General features: G+C 33.7%; 1 protein-coding gene across 1 annotated transcript in view; it reads left to right on the forward strand.

Moving 5' to 3' along the window:
- LOC111086825 (slit homolog 2 protein-like) overlaps positions 1-2,185 on the forward strand; it is a gene marked incomplete at its 3' end in the record, with an annotated part of 189,243 nt that extends 187,058 nt beyond the window's left edge. Inside the window, exon 14 of the mRNA XM_022391287.1 lies at positions 2,114-2,185. Within this exon, the coding sequence (XP_022246995.1) occupies positions 2,114-2,185 (72 nt within the window). The remainder of the gene's footprint in view (positions 1-2,113) is intronic.
- Between the last annotated feature and the right edge of the window lie 21,905 nt (positions 2,186-24,090).

Here is a 24,090-nt window from a genome sequence, read left to right on the forward strand (position 1 = left end):
ACTCGCAGTGTGCGGGTCGTGGGTTCGAATCCCCGTCTCACCAAACATGCTTTCAGCCGTGGGGGCGTTATAATGTGGCAGTAAATCCCACTATTCGTTGATAAAAGAGTAGCCCAAGAGTTGGCGGTGATGGTGATGACTAGCTGCCTTCCATCTAGTCTTACACTGCTAAATTAGAGAAGGCTAGCGCAGATAGTCCTCGTGTGGCTTTGCGCGAAATCCAAACAAAAATAAACAAACTGTGAGTTGATACACAATCTCATTCATTGAGTAAAAACGGTTGCAAGAAAAATAGTTTAATTATTGATTAACTCTAAAATATATATCCAAGTCACAGAGTGTATAAAGACTTAGATGTTAGAGCATTCTTTACATGAACTACTAATATGTTTGTGATACGTAACTATAATATGGATAATAATATTTCAATTACTGTTAAACTCCTAAAAATTATGGTAGGTAAATCTAAATATTGTTAAACTCTAAAACATTAAAAAAAATAGTCCAGATATTGTTAAACTCTAAAACATTAAAATATATAGTCCAGACGTTGTTCAACTCTAAAACATTAAAAAAGATAGTCCAGATATTGTTAAACTCTAAAACATTTTTCATGTATTATTAAACTACAAAACATTATGTCAAGTATATCCGAACGTTGTTAAACTGTTTTAGCCCACCAGTGGCTCACGGGTACGTCTAATAGCTTATAACGCTAAATGATTCAAAATAGGCATCAAACAGTTGCAGTAACATTATTGATCATCAAAACTATTAATAAGTTAGCTAAAAGGTTAAATTATTAAATCATAAAATATTTATCATTTATAAAGCCATTTATTGAATACAACGTGTCAGAAGATATAAGCGAACTCTCCTGTGATTTTCGTAGATTTCATAGACACAAATGTTGAACCAAACCTGAAAGTATAGTAAGATAGGTACAAAAAGTAAAACATTCCATACAACACGTGTTGTAACATTCACTAAAAATATTCTGTACCGTTTAAATGAACCTTACATAAACTGATGGTATTTTAAATTTATATTTTTTTTTGAAGTTTTATTGCATCACTTTCCTTCGAAAATGCATTTTATTATCGTAAAAAAGCGTGGTTAAAAGTGTATCTTCTTCTCTGCTATCTCCATTATAGTTATATTTCACACTTATTTTCTGAGCCACAGTGCATATGAATTATATGTGCTACAAGACATCCTTCGTACGACTGTGATAATTTTATTTCCATCAAATCCGATAAGAGAAAATTTCTCACATATATATTTATGTAATTTTGAGATTCGAAAAAAACAAAACCAACATCCATTTGTATATATATATATTCAATTAGTGGGCTTTGAACGATAACACACTTAAGGTTGAACTCCGTGAAAAACAACTATCACAGTGTTTAGATGGATAATTGATTAAACACATTTCTCTGGGTATTTAAAAGCGTCTAATATAAATTAACCAAATTAGTCTACGCTAGTTCCCGTGATGTAAATTCTTCAGAAATGATCCACGGGAGTTTATTTATCAGATTTAACTGCAAATTTTCTCCATCAATAAAGTTTTCCTCAGGCAACTCTCCTGCTTCGTGTTTCTCTGATCCTATAATCACGGGATCCAAGGCGGACTGCGGATGTCGGTTTCTGTAACTGTCTTATTACTTCCAACGCTGGCGAAAGCTGAATGTTACAAATGACGCTGCTGTAAGTAACAAACGTTCGTTACACCACACTTTTATTAACAACTGTTTATACTTCATTGCACATGTATTGGTAGAGTCTCCTATAGATGGCGAAAGCTGAATGTTACAAATGACGCTGCTGTAAGTAACAAACGTTCGTTACCCCATACTTTTATTAACAACTGTTTATACTTCATTGCACATGTATTGGTAGAGTCTCCTATAGATGGCGAAAGCTGAATGTTACAAATGACGCTGCTGTAAGTAACAAACGTTCGTTACACCACACTTTTATTAACAACTGTTTATACTTCATTGCACATGTATTGGTAGAGTCTCCTATAGATGGTGAACGTATATTGTTGTTGTTGGCCAACATGGAAAGATGGTCCCTCTGTTGATTATTTTCTTCTTTCTTCCAGGTCGCTGTACGACAATAATATCCAGTCTCTGAGCAACGGCACCTTCTCAGCTCTACAAAACATCCAAACACTGTAAGTATGTGAATGTTCACATTCCTTCTTCATTCTTGGTCAGTGCAGTAAAACGTTGTCAAATAACTTGACTTCTGATATACGAGAACTAAACCTATTTCTATCTCTCCCTCTTCATCCATCCCCATCAGTTATTAGTAAGGATACAAAAATCGAACTTTATACTTAAAAGATGAAACTGTTGGAAAATGTCAAGTATACTATATTTCATTTGAACATACGTTTTATTTAATAAGCAGTTGTATTGTAAAAGTACTTTATTGGGTTACAGTAATAATTATATTAGTCATTACAGCTGCAAGCAATAAATTGGTTATCTTACACTCTTAGTATTATCTATCTTATTATTATCAGACCATTAGAAACGTGTACTTGAATCCAGTAGATTTTTGAAAGAAACTCAAAATTTAATTTTCATACTATACAAAAACTTGCCTGTTTTTATTGGAACGTTAATTTAGTCTTTATAGAGTTCGAAAGCTTCTAATTAGTTCATTTATGTTGTTTCTTTGCTAATTTTTCGCAAAGTCGAGGACTATCGGCATTAGTTGTCTCTAATTGAGAAGTGTTAGACTAGAGGAAAAGGAGCTACACAGCGCCACTCTTTCACCAAAAAAAGTGAGATTTACCATTACATTATTACGGCCCACGTCTGAAAAGGCGAGCATGATCGAACACTCTAATCACTAGACACGCCAGGCCTGTGCTTTTATGAAATTCTATTTATCAATTTAGATGTTATCATTACAGTTTCATGAATTATTAGATTTTAACAAATGGTGTATCTATTTATTTTCTAGAAAATGATGTACATACATTAGGGATGCTTTGTCAGTTTGGTGGAACACTTTCGACCAAACCTAAAGACTTTCATAACTCTTTCAACAGTGTTGCGTCTATTACCTCTCGATCTTGTTAACAAGCAGTAACTACTTCACACTTCTGACGCAAGGATACGTTGATCTCTATCTGCGACCGAAAAGGACCTTTAAGAATCGTAAATCTTCTTCATAACGGCTAATAAAAAATCCGCAAGTCTGTTACCCGAGGGGGGGGGGAGAAAAAACATAAAACGAAACAGATTCATGGGTAAATCTTTGCCAACAACTTAATTGGAGGGGCGAGTTCTGTTTGGGCACTCCGAATGTTGCTTATTGGGGTCTAACTGTAGACGCTGTAAATTATACAGAATTTAAACTACTAATTCATTCAATGAAATGTGACTCTGCTAAGAAAGTTCACCTATAGTTGTTAAACTAAGCTACTTTTTCCAGGAATTTATTTTTTATGTTTCTATTTCAATAATATAGACATCACACGAACTATCAACCATTTGAAAGTTTAAAAATGGGTACAGGAATCAAATGTTTTAAAAGTGTTTCCTATTATTTGTTATCAGTGTTATTTCGTTGTACAACTCTAGCGGTTCTCAGTAATGATATAACACCCGTTTTTAACGATTAGTGAGAAACAACTAGAATTATTATATTCCATTAATTCGTTGTACACCCCCTTTTTTTCGGGTCTCTAATCCCCGTTACAAGCTGACAATTAGTAGGAAAGCTTGAAATTAAATATCCTGTTTTTGATTTTCAGTGAAAATAGAAATATATTCATTAACCCAGTTACGGTATATTTGCTAAGAAAAGATTCCACAAAATCCTTGCATACAGTTTTCTGTTTGTTTTACTATGTATGTGTGCAGGTAGAAGCTGTGTACTTCGTATCTTCAGAGATAATCCAGAATTACACTCTTTTCTCATGAGATCCATTTCATCACAATGACTTTAACATTCAGAAAGTTCTGAAATACTAGTCAACTATAAAAAGTTTAATGTTCCTGGACGAGTGATCTTGAAAAACACCAACATTTTGATCTTGTTCATCTTATAGACACGAGAGATTCGTGTTCCGGCAAACGTCTACAATCATACATAAACAACGTATATAACTTAGAAGTTGAAGTTTATTGTTATATATGCATGTACGTACGTTTTGTTGGATGTTGTTGTTTTTTTGTCACTGAGCTGTCTGGTTCCTTCGATATAAAACCTTCAGAGTACATTTCTTTTATAGCTTTTTTGTGTTGTTGATTTTGTTGTTTCTCTACTAAATATTTTACATGAATCTTTCATTTGATATAGACGAATCCTTCATAAATTTTGAACTATGTATATATAGTATTCTAGAAATATATTGTGCCAGAAATACATCGTTTTCGTCGTCAGTATGAAATATATCGAGCATTTCCCTGTTTAAATCAATAGGTTAACTTTGCAAAACTTCTGATATGCTGTGCGACCGCATCATTTAATAATCACGTGATTTAAAACCATGCTCTGAGTCTTGAAGTAACAAATAAAGATAAAAAAGTTTCTCTTACTGGATATAACAACTTTTTTTTTGTTACACTGGTTATATTATTTTGAGAAATTATGAAGCAAAACTGTCACATAAAATATATGAAGGAAATTTTTGACGGTTTGATTTTCTAATTTAAGTCAAGTATTTGACCTAAAATAAATAGTTGGATCTAAGCCTGAAGTTATTATGTGAATAATAATATTGTGTAGTTGTGATGCAGTTCCTAGTAGATTTGTATTATCTCCTCTAGATCTGTGAACGTTAATCCAAATTTGATTTGAACTGCTACAGTGGCGCCCTGAATTAACGTCGCGGTATCTTTTAGAACTGTTTTCAAACCAACATCACGTTTTTTTTTTTTCAACTGTACATACGTTTCGTACGCTTGTTATATACTTAATTATCCTAAAAATACCGCGAACTGCAGAATATGTCATAAAAAAAACAGCTGAGCGTAATTATAATGAAAAACAAATCAAATAACCCTAAGATAAAACAAAAATAATTAAAAAGGATGATAACCAAATTTAAAAATCCGAAACAGTATTAAGCAGAATTAAGAAGGTACAAACGAAAATAAACCGAAAATATAAAAGTAAACAAAAATAAGAATTGAAACAATATAATAAGAAACTGAAAATCTAAAGCCTAGGAATAGAAGTTCTAATTATGAAATAAGTTAACACAACCAAAAAGCTGAAAACAGTAATAATACGAAACTAAAAAAAATAAATATAAAACTATTACAAAAAAGAAGTGTAATCACAAAACAACAGTAAAAAGTCGTAATCTTTTAACGAAAATATTACTGTTGTTGTTTGAAGTTAAACACAAAGCTACACAATGGGCTATCTGTGCTCTACCCATCACGGGTATCGAAACCCGGTTTCTAGCGTTAGAAGTCTACAGACATACCGCTGTACCACTGGGGGGAGGCGAAAGAAAGAGCAATCAGTTACGTAAGTCTACAGACATACCTCTGTACCAATGGGGGGGGGGGGCTCCCAGCTGAAAGTCTATTAAGTGACCATACGAAATACACATGCCCATTAAAATTTAATTTGAAAAGTCATTCTTAATTCTAACTAAATTGTTGACGTTTTAACGTTATAATTTTAGGTATCGTGGAGATGTTAATGGTGGTACACAGTCCTGTGGAGTTAGAGCAGTGATGAAGTGTTTATGTCAATGTATAACTTAATCCGGTATTATATAGCTATACTTTTACATATTTTTTACTTTTCAAATTAAAAAGAAAAAATAGATGTATTAAATGGGATCCATGAGTGATTATAATAAATAATAGTTAAGGTAAAGCGTAGTCGGTATGTTCTATTAACATAGCGTTCTTATATTTCTCAAGGATTTATAATGGCCTTGATGTGCAGATGAAATATTTTGTTATCGATGCACCTGCAGTCCTTTCTAATGGCCAAACTAAGGACTTAGTTACATATGAAACCAGTTTGGGTCGTGACGACCTAGTGACACGTGACTGCAGATGTCTGCCAATTAGGTCATTACCCCTTAATTCGAAATGGTCACACGCAAGATGGTTGGTCGTGTGCCGTGCCCGAACCACGCACGGCCGCAGGCCGTCATGGCTAACGAAGTAATCGTGGGGTTTGTAATGATAGACTTTATGATGCACGCTTAATGAGACTTTGATCTAAGGACATCACCTTCAGCCCACGTAAGTTCACTTATGTGGGGGTTTCCTGAATGAGCAGTTTCTATTTTCACCGACTCATGAGGAAATCCTAATACTTTGGAATGCCTGCTGTGGCGTAGTTGGTATATAATTACTGACTTTATAAAAGAAAGATTTCTCATTTTACCTTTTCATGTTTATTTGCTTAGTATTTAGTAGGCTACAGCCATAATAGATATAATAGAGTGAAATCTAAATGTATTCGGTAAATCCTTTTACAGCCTGATGAAAGGTCACGCGAATTGAACCCTTATTGCTATGGACCAGATCAGCAGTCTAGACCGCAGGGATCATCCACCAGGAATACATGAGGGTTAGCGATTGACGTCAATTAAGAAGGACCTTAAAGTTATATTAAAATTTAAAAAAAATTGGAGAATTTAAAGAATACCCAAATGTTAAATAAGTTATGTAGAAATTGTTTGTTTGTTTGTTTTGAATTTCTCGCAAAGCTACACGAGAACTATCTGCGCTATCTGTCCCTAATTTAGCAGTGAAAGACTAGAGGGAAGGTAGCTAGTCATCACTCATCGCCAACTCTTGGGCTACTCTTTCATCAACGAATAATGGGAGTGACCATAACATTATAACGCCCCCATGGCTGAAAGGGCGAGCATGTTTGGTGAGACGGGGATTCGAACCCACGACCCGCAGATTGCGAGTCGAGCGCCCTAACCACCTAGCCATATTACTTAGTTTAGGTAGAGAAAATTAGAATCCTTATATCAACCTTTCCAACTTAACAGTGATATATTATTAAAGAAAATGCCTCCAATACTTGATCGATATCACAGCCAGTTCATTTACGACACAGGTTTACAAATGTGCAAAAATAGCATTTCAGATTTTTGAACCTAGGTGATGCAGCACTGATTTAAACAGTCTTGAACTGTTTAGTTTCTGTAAGTTAAAAGTCAGCAGTAAACCTTTTAACAAACCGAATCTCAAGAAAGATGAAAGTTGCTCATATATCTCTGATTATATTATAAGTTTGATAACTTCACAATATCAAACCAATTTTTGGAATTACAGTTAAATAATTTTACTTTGTTTGGGATTAATGAATGAATGAAACGAACAGGAATTAGCTTAGGTTATTAGACAACTGTAAAACAATATCTGTGCTTAATTAAAATCAAAAGAAAACGTGGGCTATCAAACAGCTCTCCAAGAAGTGATGTGATGAGGAAATATAGGAAACTGCTAATTCGCAGAGCAGAAAAAAAGTCGCATATCCACTTTATTTATTAGATAACATCGATGAAATGACAACGTTGGCTATACCAATTAAAGACGGATTGTGTTCTTGTAAAAAGCCCCCCAAGAACTCATACGCAGACATTCGTTATTGCTGCTTTGTCTTGACAACTTAATGATACCTTACCGCTGCTCCTCCCAGACTACTCTCGTTAGGACGGTTACAACCAACTTGTCTTCCGTTCCCGCGCTATCTAATACCACCATATAAGGTCAGTAATGGAACAAATGTCAGGCCAGTCAGATAAACCGAACAAGATGATTGTGGTGAAAGTCTGCCTATATCTTCCATGTTGGTAGATCTTTTGAAGCTAACTTGAACATGTGGAGGTGTCATAGAAAAGGTTCTATGCCTTCGCAAAAATTTTATGCCAGTTTTCGAGATTGAAGTTAATACGCTGCAAATGTTTTATGGCATATTGTTGGCACATAAAATATATTTTAAATAATTAACTTCCCCGGTGGGACAGCGGTAAGTCTACGGACTTACAACGCTAAAATCCGGGGTTTGTTTCCCCCCGGTGGACACAGCAGATAGCCCGGCATGGCCAGGTGGTTAGGGCGCTCGATTCGCAATCTGCGGGTTCGAATCTCCGTCCCACCGAACATGCTCGCCCTTTCAGCCGTGGGGGCGTTATAATGTGACAGTCAATCCCACTATTCGTTGGTAAAAGAGTAGCCTAAGAGTTGGCGGTGAGTGGTGATGACTAGCTGCCTTCCCTCTAGTCTTACATAGTTAAATTAGGAACGGCTAGCGCAGATAGCCTTCATGTAGCTTTGCGCGAAATTCAAACCAACCAAACAAAGAATTAACAAACCAACATGATCATCGGGCAAATAGAAGGCTTTCTCGCCTTTACGTAAATACTTTTATTTCGAGTCAAAACCAGTTTTTTATATTTTCGTTTTTTAGGATCTCGATTTGCATACTTGAAGTTCGTTCATATCCAGCTAAAATAATTGTTCTGATTAAGAGATGACTTTCCGAGTAATAACCAACTTGTTTCAATTATTTATATGTGTCAGAGAGGAATTTAAAAATATTTACTCACATATTATCACTAATTGGAACAGCTGTACAACGAATATTCGTACCAAAAATTTATTCCGATCTATAAGCCCCAGTCACGCATTGGTTGAGGCGTTTTGCTGGCATTGTTAAATTGTGTAGATATATTCATCAGGATGTATTAGATCAGAATAATCAGGAAAATTTACTCATGCAACCAGTAGGAACCAGATAGTAATATGTAATATATATAAATACACATAATTTATTAATTTGAGTTTGACTGAAGTCTCGTTATTCCGTACTTTTTGTAGAACTGAGCCAACAGTAATAACAAGACATTGCAGTTATCTCCAACGTGTCAATAAGTATGTAAGTTAGTATGCAAAAAAAAAAAAAAACTTACAATTTTCTGCCAGATTTGAGTAAAATTTGGCATAGACTTAACCAGGAACAAATCTATTAATTACTGACACACAAAAATGTAATAGGTCATGTTTTCGATAAAAAAAAACATTTTATGTATCAAAATATAACAAAAAATGAATATTTAAAAGTTGACTGTTTTCATGACTGATACTTATGTTTGTTTGTTGTTATTTGTTAATTCCATTTACGACTTTGAATGAAATCAGTTTGACGTTATTATTGCTTCATTCCTTACTACATTTCAGACCATTTTTTTAAACTAGTAAAGATAACACAAAGCTATATAAAAATATTCTCAGCTTAATATATGCTGGTAAGAATTTCAGAACTTCTATGTTTATAAAATGTCGATTAGATGAGAAGTATTTTGTATCACATTAAAAGAAAGCTTTATTCAGCAAGTGTAAAAAAACAAAACAAAACAAAAAACGTACAGAACTTTATGTTTACAGGAATGGGATATCCGCTACCCTCCAACACAATTAATCAGTACCTTTTACTTGACTAATAATATAGCTTATAGTAACAGCATTTCTTCGTTATTTAATGTTATATGAGCGAAAACAGAAAATGTAAGAGTCAAAATAAAAACACCAATTTATAAGTAAAGGGAATTGTATATATATTAGTTGTTGCTGGTTGAATTCTTTTTATAAATATTCAAATCGTATTGTGTGTGTGTGGTCCCGTTCTGTATCTCAAGGTGTGTTGTCTTCATTTATATCTTTATGACGCCAAATGTGACGTGGAGGTATCACCATAAATCAAAAACTTAAATTAAGTTTGGTCACAAGAAGGTTTTGTTTTGGAACTCCCAGGAGATCGGGGGGTATCCTGCATGTGGCTAAACACAGGTCTTTCTCTTGTGATCTATGATAGAAAAAAATGCCCTCTAGCAAAGAGCTATGGAAACAGAAATGAGCATCGTGTCTCATTTTCCCTTATTTACCAAAATTTCTCCACCCCAGAGCCTCGGCAATTAACATTATTTGGCGTTTCAGAAGCCTACCGCGGTGTGTGGCAGTTGCTGGAAAGGAACCTTTCTCTGTGGTTGGTGACCGCCTCGAGAGAAGGAAAGAAAACGTGGTAACAGCCTTCGTTTGAGTCTGGCCTGCTGAATAGTCGGCATGATGTTGAATCCTCTGACATTTTATATCCACCCTTCACTTCTGAGGCCTGTTCAGTGCCAGAAGGTTCGGCAACACTGTTATGCTATATACATTTTAAGTTTCGAATTTCTGTTGGTCGGTGACCCGCTGTTTCCTAACCATATATTTATATATATTCTTCTTTAGTTCGGTCACAGGTTAATCTCATCCATAAGGCATACTGTAAGATAGAGTATTCTAACCGTACTTTTAAGGTTGTAGTCTACTGATATCATAACGTTATGTTTAATTAAAAAAGCATGCAATCACGCATGTCAGTTCTGACTTTTAGTAATCATATGTGTGATATTACATCGTAACAAAACTGATAATAATTTAAGTAACATCATTTCTTACTCGCCCATTGCAGGTTTTCAGTCTTCCTGGTATGTCACGGGGAAATTTTACAAAACTTAAATGAGTAAACTGGCCATCGTTCTTTCGTAAGTTATGTGATTTCAAATTCAAATGCATTACAGTTATGAGTGGAAGATTACTTCTGATGAATTTAAATATATATATTGTTCATTAGAAACCAATCCTTTCATGTAAGTTTCTTCAGCCCTTTTTAATCTGCCCCTACCCCCAACTTTATTGGAATCAATCTTATCCAAAGCCCAACAAAAGAGGTTATAGGATTTACTTCCACGTAAGACAAGGACGGTTCTGAATTGTATCCGCACCGGAAAAACAAGGTGCAGTACCTGCTACAAAAATGGCAGATTGAAGACACCCCCGCGTGTGATTGTGTACATCGAACTCAAATAATGGACCATATTATAAACCGGTACCCTAAACGCCGCTTTTCGGGAGATATCGGTGATCCACGCAGCAACAGCCGACGCCGTCAAATGAATCCCAGACCTCGACATGCAACTCTAATTTGCTGTTGTAACACTCCATGCGAAGAATAAGAAGAATCTGCCCCAAGCTATGGAAGTCACATGGTTTTTCCGTACTTATTTAAAGAATTCTTACACGTAGCATGTTACAGAGCTTACAACGCATAGAAATCTGATTGCGGTCGATTGCCACTGGAGGGAATTGTGCCTCGGAAACTTACGTGGAGTGCCCGGTCTGAAACAAAATGCAGATTTGTCGTGTGTTTTAGAGATCATAGGTCTTTGGTGTGCCTTTTATCCGCACGAAGATGCCGTCGACTAAAACTATATTATCCTATATAATCTTATACCAAAGGCAGGAGAAGGTTCATGACATTTTTCAGTTCACTTTCAGAACAAGAATGAGATGAAAAATAAAAATAAACACAGAGTACAACCCAATAATGCCCCCCAGTAGCACAGCGGTATGTCTGCGGACTTACAACGCTAGAGACCGGGTTTCGATACCCGTGGTGGGCAGAGCACAGATAGCCCTTTGTGTAGCTTTGTGCTTAGCTACAAACAAACAAACAACCCAATACTGATTTAAGATATTGAATTAATGTAATTATTTCCATATAATTTCATGATATAACTGATAATTCTAACGCTAAGGAAAGGCAGTAATAAAGTACACGTTTTACTTTATTAGAAAAATAGCTAGTATATATTAGAACATTTCTTTTGCTCCAAGTATTTATTTGTATGTTTGTTTTACAGCAAAGCCACATTGGACATTTAGCGTTATTAATAAACGAAACGTGAAATCATTTGAACATGTACTTTTATACACTTTTTCAATGTGCAATAAAACAACAAGGTTCATAATATATAAAAAATGAACTGCATTTTTTCATGTGATAATGCTGGGTTTGAAAAACTTCTAAAGTTTCCTTATTTCATGTAAAGACGTTCAGAAACTATCTACTAAGTTAATATTATTGTAACTGTTCCTGCTCAGGATGGGAAACTAGTTTCGTGAGATTTAGATTTACTGAGAACCTTCAAGTTAATGTTATTTATTACAAAATATAAAACGTTTGCAGCAGCAAGCCTATTCACCTTTTTTTTTTTACATAGCACAAAAAGGTGTAATTTTGTTATACGAAATATCGATTTTTCAAGTATCAATAATAGATTAAAATCGTAAACTTTTCCCACACCCTCGTATCTAGAACTAAATCCTAGGGTAAGAGCAGACTCAAGCCTCCGAATTTCGTACTTAATATGGAACATAGTTGCATGGTTGCTTAGACACTAATCCGTTGTCTCGCATAAAGCTTGCAGTTTGAACACAAGCAAAACACCCTTTACAGGATGTTTCCTAAGCGCCTTGTGGAATTTTCCTGATCATACTCCTCTAACCCGAACAAATATTTAAAACTTATCTGAGCTTAGAGTAAGTCCGAGGATGTAAACACCACTCAAGTAATTGACATCGGTCTGGGATGTCTATAATCAGAGCTTAAAGGGGCCAGGTGACTATAACTCAGTGTCGGAAATGAAATGGATCCGTACTGTATTAAAATACAAGAAAACTGTCTCCAAGCGTCCACTTTCTACAAGATTAATGGACCATCGTAGAACTGGGAATAAAACAAAGTACACATTAATTTCTCCTGTTATCCCTCCTCTCGTGACTGCAGATAAGCGTTTGTTGAAATGAAGGGCCTCGTATGTAGTTTATGATTCAAATATCCTTATACCCCTCTCCCAAACACACACACACAACCGAGAAATCAGTAGCGTTTGGCAGGGGTGAAGTCTGAGAAACAAATAACTCTTTGTTTGCTTATAATTATATCAAGATTAATGTCATTACAAGCTATTGTAAGCAATTTTTAATGTTTGTTCTTCAAATATTGAGGGCATTAGAAATATTCCCAGAAACCTTTAGTTTAAACGCTTAACAGTTTATATCAACGGCAGTATACAGCCAATGTTGCGATTTATTTATTCGTTAAGTCACTTTGGGAATCATCGCAATAACGCCAAACTTTTCCATTTTAATTCTTTGTAATACTTCAGAAATTTCATCTTGAATTGTGCCGTTTTTATAGAACGTATGAGTTTTGGATTGAAAAGGGATGCAACAAACAGGTATTTTTTAAGTAGGTTTTGTTTGCTGACTTTCCTTTCCAGCGTAGTCTTTCATTCTTTCTATAGTTCAGCATTCTTATTCTTCTTTCCTTTTTTCCTCAGCAACGCTTTGCTTTCCTCTTCTATTATTTTTTCCTTATCTCTTCAATAAAACATTATCTTTTCCCCTTTTTTTCAGTAAAAACATTTATTTTTTCAGCCAACCGTTCCTTCTTCTTTCAATTAAAAGTTCTTCATTTCTACAAAGTACACGTTTCCTCTTTTCCTTCTTTCTTAAACTAAACATTCCCCACTATTTCCTAAAGATAAACTTTCTTCACTAATATTTCCTCGTTTACTTGTTCTCTACAGCTAAACGTTAATTCATTTTCGTTTTTCCAGCATAATATTCTTCTTTTATGCTTTCTTCTGCTAAATGTTCCCTTTTTCTTTAGTCAAATACTTCTGTTCTTTCCTTCTATATTCAGCTGAACCTTCTTCTTATTTTCATCTTTTTCCAATCGAGCGTTCTTCTTCTTTCTTTTTATAATAACCGTTCCTCTTTCCTTTCTTCTTCAGCCAAATGCTTTTTTTTCTTTCTTCAGTTGAACATTTTACCTTTTTTTTCTTTCTTCAGTTGAACATTTTACCTTTTTTTCTTTTGTCTTCAGATAAACGTTCCTTTTTTCCAGTTAAACTTTCATCATCTTTTCTTCTATATTGAATTTAGTATTCCAAAATGTTTGGTTACTAAAACAGGGCATGTGTTCGTTACCTGTGAAAACAGTACAACTGAGTCCCTATCAAAAAGGAAGATGAAATGGCGGGTGTTGTAAGCTTCGTTTTTCTTCTCATGAACCTGGCACTATCGTGCCAGATGAAGTTTTATAAGGACCAAGACTTAAGGAAAGTAATAAAATGTGAATCCTTGCAGATAAATTATATTTCTTCTCATGAACCTGGCACTATCGCGCCAGATGAAGTTTTATAAGGACCAAGACTTAAGGAAAGTGATAAAATGTGAATCCTTGCAGATAAATTATATTTCGTTCTGAGTATGCATTTTGTTGAAGCACCTTAGGCTGAACGCTGGAATCATTAATGATCTTTAAAAAATTATCCTTTGATAAATATTAGGTACGTTGCTCCAAAAATGGGCTTTTGACAAATGTTAGGCACGTTACACTATAAATAACGCTTTTAATAAGTGTTCAGCACGTTACACCAGAAACAGAGGTTGTTAAAAAGTGTTAGGCACGTTTTACCACAATAGGGTTTTAACAAGTGTCAGCCACGTTACATCATATATAAGGGTCTTGACAAGTGTTAGGCACGTTACATTATATATAAGACTTTTGACAAGTGTATGGCACGTTACACCACAAATAAGATTTTCGACAAGTGTTGTACTATAAACATGTTTTTTGATAAGTGTTAGGCACGTTAATTACACCATAAACCAGGATATGTATTTTTAAGCATAACTTTACAATAATTAAGCTAATTTTAAATTATTTGAAAACTTACAAATAAGTATCTGTTTTGCTGCCTAGGTTTTCTAGAGTACACTAATAATAATAGCCGGGGTTAAGCCTAATTATTGCCCCCCAGTAGCAAAGCGGTATGTCTGCGGACTTACAACGCTAGAATCCGGGTTTCGATACCCGTGGTGGGCAGAGCACAGATAGCCCATTGTGTAGCTTTGTGCTTAATTTCAAACAAACAAACAAGCCTAATTATTTCCAGGATAAGCAGTCATAATTTAAATGACTGATATAATATCGTATTCTAGTTTAGCAACGCTCAACTTGATTTCAACTGACGTAGGGATGCCATGCTGCTACTGTAACGTATTGTTACCATATGGTTTGTGATAGCAGTCTCACACTTTCACTTATTAAACATTTTCTATGATTTTGTATACTTGAACTCAGACAGCAGTAAAGTCCTACAGATCATGTTTTTCACGGTAAATTACTTATCAACAATCTTCAAAATAACTACTGTCTGTCAAACAGTTTTCTCACGTGGGAACTTATTAATCAGTTGTTGTTGTTTTTTGTCTAATATCCATATAACTATTTTGATAATTATGATAAGGTTAGATCAAATGAAATAAAAAAGTAAACTTAGTATTGACTCGACGACAAATCACTTTAAATGTCTAGCGGGTTGCAAAGATCAATGGTAAGCGGAAGGTGTAAGGCAGGCTGAAGTCAGATATGGATGTATGTGTTGCTCATTTCCTGCAGGCTCATACCAGATGGAAAACGAATCACTTTCTTCAAAAAGCACACGGTTTATATTCCTTAAGCCTCTGTCTACTTAACCTAGTAAGTTAAGTTTGAGTCTAAAATTTACTCGTTTCCATTGATAAATCATGTTCATTTGTCTGAAATATCAAGGAAAAATAGTGATCACAATAAGAATTATAAACGTATGATAGTGTGTTGTAGTCATAAACATGTAATAGTATTATTTTTCGGAATATGTTGCATTTTGTACCCTATGTTTTGTTATGCAGCTTCTCCAGAAGTTTCATTTATTTAGAAATTAATAATGTATGAAATACCGCCACAATATGAAAGTAGATTTTTAATGAAGCTTAAATAAATATAAACATTTACTTGTATTCAACAGTTACATGAATGCTATAGACTGTAAAAGCCAGTTTCAAAACACGTATTGTGGAATATGCAATCCTTTCTTGTAATACAAATCATATCAGACAGTATATCATTACTCTTTTATTATTTGCTGTGATTGACAGAGAGAGCGCGTCACGTGGTATGAAACGTTATCAATGTTGCCTTGAAAGATAGCCAACAAATCACTTCATTATTGCCCAGTTGTCAAGGCAATTCCCATACATATGTTAAGTCGCAGCAGAACTTTGCAGACAACGGTTTTCCAGCATAGCTAAAACATACTGAATAATTTAGGCCTAATTACAAAGAATTTTCTCAAACCTGCAAAATGAATGTGGACATATAGCTCAAGATTTCGGTTACTCATAGATTAAGTCGTTTAGTCAGCAGAACTTTGATGGCGGCAGTTTTCGCAGCACAATAAAAACACGTTGATTCATTTAGGTTTAATTGACAAACAACGTCAGATATCTCGCCACCATTTTAGGCAAATCTTATGCTGAAGCTAAGACAGGTTTGTACTTTAATATATTTACTGGTATTATTTCGTGATGATGGGCCGTTATATTTTGAAAATTTAACAATTTATAAATGTTGTTGATTTTTAAAATGAGGTCAATATCGCCAATAAAATGTTAAACTTTAAGATTAACATATAGACCCAGGGATGTAGGTTGAATATACTACACGACAACTCTAGTTAATAAAAATTTAGTAAAACTGAAAACAGAAGAAGGGGGGATAGAATAAAATAGTTATTGATAAGTAATTTTAAGCAACAGATCATTTATTGCATTCATAACCAGTCAATAATTGTTCATTGTTTGATACAGAACTATAAAAAAATATAGAACAATTTTTTACAAATTCTATTATGAAAGCTTCTTGTAAATAGTATACACAGACTTAATCTACTTCCCGCCCTCAAAGAACTGCTCTGTGTTAATAATGATAATTCTGCTTGTTCAAATTGTTGGGTTTATATCTCACTAATGAATATTCAAAATAAAATTTATTAGTAGTCATATTTAACTCCTCCTCTCAGTTCAAAACGGCTACATCATAATGAATACCAAGCAACTGATACATTTATGCAGGCTGCACAGCTGCGCGTTTCTTGGGCCTAAACGCAAACACAAAACATATTTTTGTTTTTCACTTTACAGTTTTTACTAAGTTTTGAGGCTGATGTTAACTGTAAAATGTTCCTTTTCTCTTCTGTTCGAAGAAACGAAAACGTAAGGGTGGAAAAACGTGATGTTGGCAAACTGTTAAGAATACTGGGATAAGGTGTTGAGGAAAATACCTTTCCCTAGGGCAGTTATCATACTTTTAATATTTACGTGTATCTCATAATAAACTGTAGGGTGTTGACGCTTTCTTTAGTTCACATAGACAATAGTCAATCTAAACTATTGAAGCAAACACTTCGCCCCCGCTCTGGTTCCCCAGGCCTTTTACCATATAGTTCTACATCTTCCCGCCTTTTAGTGAAACCGCATCGCGACACAAAAGGCTTTCAGGAATGGAAACAGCTTGGCCGAGTGTATTTGTTTGTGTATAGTATAGTGGATAAAAGTTCAGTACATAATGTGTCAAGAGTATGCTGCCAGTCATGTTCAGTGCTCCCTTTAAATTTACCAGATTTTTACAAATAAAAACATTTCACTCTATGTCAGAAAAGAGCTCCATCATCTGTTTATATTTACATAGATATTGTTGTGGCTTGTGTTGTCTGCGATTACATTTTCTACACTAAGTGATATCTTAACCCGAGATTAACAGTGAGGTTCCATCAGATTTTTAAACACATTTTTCTAAACTATTTATGCACCAATTTGCTTGTACGTTCATGACGTTGTTGGTTACAGGATCCCAATGACACATACGTTTTCTTTCTTTAAAAACTGTCAACATAGCATTTAATTCTACTAATTACTTCTTGGGTTTCCTATATATTTCATATAGAAAATCAGTTATTTTACCGAGTATTTTTGGTTAAACGCAAAGAACATAAAGTTACCCAATATATTGCTATATGTGAGCCCCTACCTGCATGAATGGTATATGAACAACTCAGAATTTTAAGGGTTAAGAGATAGTTGCGTTGTTTCCTATCGAATTTCACGCGTAGAATGATCTTTGAAATTCTAAGAAACCAATCGCTTTGTTGCTAGACTGATGCTACATGGGAACGTTATAGTGAAAAATAACTTATTTTAATTAGTATTTGGTTTACTTGTATCATTGCTGAATTAGTGCATGGCCACGTACCGCAAGCTTTGTAGACTTATTGGGTGATAATCGTTTTCGCTAGTATTCATTAGTCTGAAGTTAAGCACAAAGCTACACAAAGGGCTATCTGTGCGTTGACCCCCGCGGGTATCAAAACCCGGCTTCTAGCGTTGTAAGTCTGCAGACATACCGCTGTACCACTGGGAGACTATTTATTATTAGTCATGATTTTGATTCTTCAGTTAAGTTTTCAAGGGTAGGGATTTCACTTGCTTTAATCATTAGAGCCAAGGTAACTGACATGCAGCCATTTCGAACAACAAAATAATCGTAGCTGAGGGAGATAATGTAGATAGAAATTGTTTAAATAATGTTTTCTTCAGGGAAGAATTACATTTACACAATTTATAACATATTTTCAGAAGCATAAAAATGTAAATAATATTTAACTTCAGTGAGCGAGTAACACTTTACTAAACGTTAACAATGAAACTAACATTTTAAATACAATGATGGCTTTTGGAATAATAATGTCACACAAGAAGACATTTGTAATCTACGAACATGTACCTTTTCATTTTAAAAAAATGCCCCCCAGTGGCACAGCGGTATGTCTGCGGACTTTCAGCGCTAGAATCAGGGTCTCGATACCCGTGGTGAGCAGAGCACAGATAGCCCATTGTGTAGCTTTGTCTTAATATAGTTTCGTATAACGAATTGTCTAAATATCCAACATTTGTATATATCTTTTACGAAAACACATAAAAGGGTGCCTAAAGCCATCTTGTTTTCGAGTAACATCAATTAACTTTTATCTTCTGTAGCATTATTTAGGTTAGCAACCCGAGTTACTCCGAGGTTAGTGTCCTTAATATTTCTTGCCTCTTAAGAGTAACTCGATAAATGAACGAACCATATACAGATGGATTATCTGGAGGTTATGCATAAACAAGTTAAGTTGAAAAGTAGAATTTCAATCACTAGGTAGAACTAGAAATATAAAAGGCATGAATAGTATGTCTTTAATAATAGATTTAGATCTTTAGGTTGGTTAAGCCTATATTCACTAAATGCAGAGCAGTGCGCAAAAATTTCAAATTGACCGATTTTAGGGAATAAGAGGGAGGTACGTTAAACACGCACATATTATATATAAATCATATCAACACAGGCACATATAAGCACAGAAATATACAGCATTACACTCACCAAAATGACCGAGTCCGCATGCATAACGAACCAGGACCGTGCTCTCCTTCCCTCCTTGTGCATGTCCCTGACTAAATGTCTTATACTTATGAATTTCTTGAAATGAGAATAAGAAAAACGATAGCATAAATTAAAAAGGTATATATACCTGTACTCCAATAATTGGTTTAGTTATATTTCAAAGAAAGGGAGTATGAATGATTTTATCAGTGACCGATTACTTAAAAAGCAAAACAAAAAACAATGTAAGTAACTCTAAACTTAGTCCTAAATTAAATATCACTGATATTATACTAACTCAATTCAATAAAATCATACCAAATAAAATAGGCTTAATTGTAGATCTATCGAAAGCAGTAGATGCCACATTAGTTATTAAACCTAAAAATTAAATACGTGCCAACTGTGCTGAAACTAAGATGAATAAAGATCAAAACACGATTAAAAATTTAAAATAGTCAAATAATATTAATCTTGTAGGGACTAGGTTATAGTAATTTATTAATTAGGTACCCTTACTGCTGCTCATGATTTTAGTTGTAATTTTATAACGCCTACACGAAAACAGCGCCGGCAGTTAAAAAACTTAAGGTAGGCTTAAGCCAATATACTAACCATTAATGCCAAATGGTCAATTTGTAATTTGTCACAATATTTTAAGAAATTTATAGATAACGCTTTTTAAAATTTAATAAAGTTAACTAAGATAATCAAATTTTAAATTGTTATTATTTTATAAAGTAAGTCATTTAAAAACAGACTGGATCCTTCATGATTTTTAATTGATTGTCACCAGTAAATTTTACTTAGCAAAGAGGGAATCTCCACTTAATAAAAATATGTTATAAGCTATATTTTTATTTACATGTTTGTTAGAGAGCTAATGACGATGATGGTGTAATAATTTAGAAATTTTGTGGAATATGTAGAAATAATTATATAATCAGTAAATAACAAGTCAGAGTGAAGTATTATGTGGAATAATCAGTGATTTATTAAATTCAGTGAAAAGTTATTCAGTGTTGGAAGTGAAAGTTATCGCGTCTATTCTACTATTCAATTACTCGGTGAGTTAATGTGTTTGTTTATCGATTAACTTGGCAGAATAAGTTTAGAACTAAGTTAGGCATATGTACCATTAGTATTGCAGTTTCTAGTGAAACGATGTTCGTGAACTTACGCCTACACTTGTGTCAAAGTTAACGTAACCTGTATCAAAAATTATTGAAGCAAAAAATTTATTTGGTATCGTTCTGTGGACTGGATTTAACATCGTTTTTACTAAATAACCCAAAAGAGCCCGCCCAGTCATAAAACGCGTTACAATGACTGAACTAAATAAATAACATATTTTAGACGCTGACAACCAACTTGCTACGTACCGTATAATGGATTGTAGATTATTCTCCCTAGAAAAGGCCCAGAAAAATAAAAATAGATAAATAAATCCTGACGATCATCTGAGCCTTGGTGAGGTTTATTTTATTGTCGCTAGGAAAATTTACTGGCCCAAAACTAACCTTGTGAAAGAGATGGATAAAACTAAATCTAAAATAAGATTCTCACAATTTGTAGATTTTATCATACTAGTAGAAAATATGTACGGCCCATGTTCTCAGTATCTACCAAAGATAAGTAAATAAAACAAAGCTCAAACTATATCACACCCTAACCCTTCCAGACCAACGTCACTACATAAACTATATTTCATTCTTTGCACAGCCTCTTGCAAGTATATATAAACATTACTGGGTTTATTTATTCTGTAAACGCAAACAACACTTTTTTTTCTGTAAAATAAAAGAAAGATATGTATATTTTAAAATAATGTTTATCGATTGAATAAACACCTACCAGCTTGAGATGAAACAGGCACTGACAATTTTGTTATCCGCTAGAGTCTTAGGTTTGGATTTAATGTTATACGAAAAACTATTACCTTCTCTAATATGTGTTCATTAGCTAGTTCTTGAGTATACAGTTAGTATTAATTAATGTGTTAAATATTCATTTTGCACTTGTATAAAGTTTCATCTACTGGCACAGACACATATAATTTAGGTAACGGCCTTGATGAGAATCCTCTTTGTAAAACTATACGTGAAACAAGTGATATTCTTCCACTTTAGTTTTCATAATAAGACGTACAGTTTATGATAAGAGTTTAACAGTTTTATGTAAAATCTCTCGAAAGTGAAGATACGAAATTATTAAAACAAATGCATTTCTGTGCTACTAATTTATAAAATGCTAAATTTAATGTTATCGATCTACCATAATTTCAGCTATCAAATTACAAGTAGTAAACGGATTAAGATAAAATAATGGGTATTGTAAGCTTTTTCACTAAATTCATCTAGCATTATATTAAATCTATATTAGATTATAATATATATATGTATATATAATATATATACACGTATACTTCATTTTTTATGCACATTCTGCTAATTTTCCCGTTTTTATTCAACTAGCGCCACCTACTGCTTGTGTTATAAACATCTAAAATAAACTTGTCGTTTGGGGCAGTGTAGTTTCAGACTTCTCGTAAAAGGTCTTTTCAATGTTTGTTTTTCTGTTATTTTTGTTAAAAGTAAATATGGTAATTGTAGTACAGTAAGTAAGAACATGTGAAAAAGTGAAAATAATATACTGGTTAGTATGATTGCATAATTTTTACATTTCAAAAATCCTCTTGAAGCACAATAATTTGATCAAATACAAATATAATGAAATTCGTTTTAGTAAAATTATTTTACTTTTAAACACTAACTTTTATTAGATCTGTAAACAGTCATATAATCTTAAACATAATGAAATAGTTAAACTATAAAACAAAATGCTATATATTTTATGATGATTTATTTGTAAAGAACGTAATGTGCATATATTTTTTTATAAAAACATATATATTTCGTTGTAAAGTATTAGAGAAAGAAGGTTTTATTTTATCTTCTGTTGAAAGATTCCATACAGTTAGATTTTTATAGTTAGATTTTCAAATGTTAAGTGCTGTTTATATGATTGTCATTCATTAGCACTTTTTAGGGAAGATATTCTTTCTGGCATAAAATAAGCTACAAGATGAATAACCCTTGCTTCAGAAATCCCTTAATAACATTAGACTTTCCACGTTTCTGTACCTCAATATTAGGAGTGTGTTGTTATTTCCAATTTTATTGTCTATTTTGATTAAACTTTAAAGGAAACATCGAGATGAAATGGCACTAAACTGTTGGATCAGTGAATGTTGTTATAATACATTTCGTTCTGGTCAAAAATAACAGAACTGACTCACGTTATAGAGTGCAATACCTGGTTCTTGAATGTCACAACAAGCTTCGTATACGAGTCTGTTTTCAGTGAAAGTATATGTATTCAAGTCTGAGTAACTGTTGGATTTCAGTCAACCATCTAATCACTCTAATTGGGTGGGATATCACGTTCTATTAATGTAAGTCTCGCCAATGTAGTGGGGTTTCATGTTAAGAGTATACATACTGAAAGATTTAAAATTAGTATACACATAACATGTCCATTAATGCCTCACGGCCAACTGTATATAAATTCATGATTGAAAGAAGAAAAAATAGATTCTGAATAATTATTGCATATGCTATCAAAGGTTAGAAGGCTCATTACACATGTTAATGTAAGTCAACTTCTTGTAACTTTCAAATACTCGAAACATAGATCAATTAATAGTTTGTTGTTTGTTTGTTTGTTTTTAATTATGCACAAAGCTACACATGGGCTATCTGTGCTCTGCCCACCACGGGTATCGAAACCCGGCTTCTAGCGTTGTAAGTCCGCAGACATACCGCTGTGCCACTGGGGGGCTAATAGTTTGTTGTTCTTTTACGACATTGGCCTTCTATGCTTAGGAGTATCACGCGTTATTTTTTAGTAAGATATCAATAAAATTATATTCAAAATGAATTCTATTTCCTTAAAAGTATGCTAATTAAGATTCATTAAAATGCTATCTTGTACCTAGTTATTTAAATGTTTATATGTACTTTTTGAACACTTTTTTTTTCTCGAAGACATTAACAAATCAAAATGTTCTTATTAGATATAAAAATTAAATAAAATTATGACGTGTCATTGGGAATATTTTATTTTTCACATTAAATTCATTTGGTAAAATGAATATATAAATCCAGTATAAATGGATAATAATTGCAGTTATTCCACAGTACAGTACTGAATGAAGAGAGGTTGGCGACTGTATATGAGTACCATTGACATTAACAGTTTATTTTACACTTCTTAAGCTTTCTACAGCAGTATGCTTCAGTTCATTTACAAAATATGGCAGCTCAAATAAGATTTGGAGGTGTTTTCTAAAGGCAATTTTTTTAAGGTAATATTCCTCAAAAAGTATCAAAGATCTCCTGTTTAGAAAAATAACTTGCTTCTATTGTACCTTGTACGACGACAGAATGGGGTTGACATTCAACAGATAACTAGGAGAAACAAGATTTTTTGATCAATATCTTAAAGAGGGACTTCACTTGGGCTGTCTTTTACTACACCTCTGTTGTGAACTAAAGGACTTGACAGCCAAGTACCACTTTAGGCCTCTTCAAAGAGATATTAACAGACAAGACGCCAGGGGGTCCTATCGTCTTCTTTATGTAAGAAATAATAGCAATAAAGCCTCTTGTACGTTCTCTTAATTTCGCGGGAATTTCTTGTTCCGAAAGAATGAAGAATTTTTGTGTCTAATAGATAATGAAAGAGAGTAACAAGATCTACTGGAATTAAAAGCACACACGTTTCATTATGTTTACACAGAATTCCCTCGATAAATTAAAATAAAATGGATTAGCCAATTGGAATAGACTGAGATCATTAGTGTTTCCTTTTCACGTAGTGTTTAAATTAGGTATTGATTGTTACCAAGAAGGAAATGTTTTTCTAACTATTGCA

Source organism: Limulus polyphemus, unplaced genomic scaffold, assembly GCF_000517525.1.
Source record: "Limulus polyphemus unplaced genomic scaffold, Limulus_polyphemus-2.1.2 Scaffold1465, whole genome shotgun sequence".
In the NCBI taxonomy this organism is placed as follows: Eukaryota; Metazoa; Arthropoda; class Merostomata; order Xiphosura; family Limulidae; genus Limulus; species Limulus polyphemus.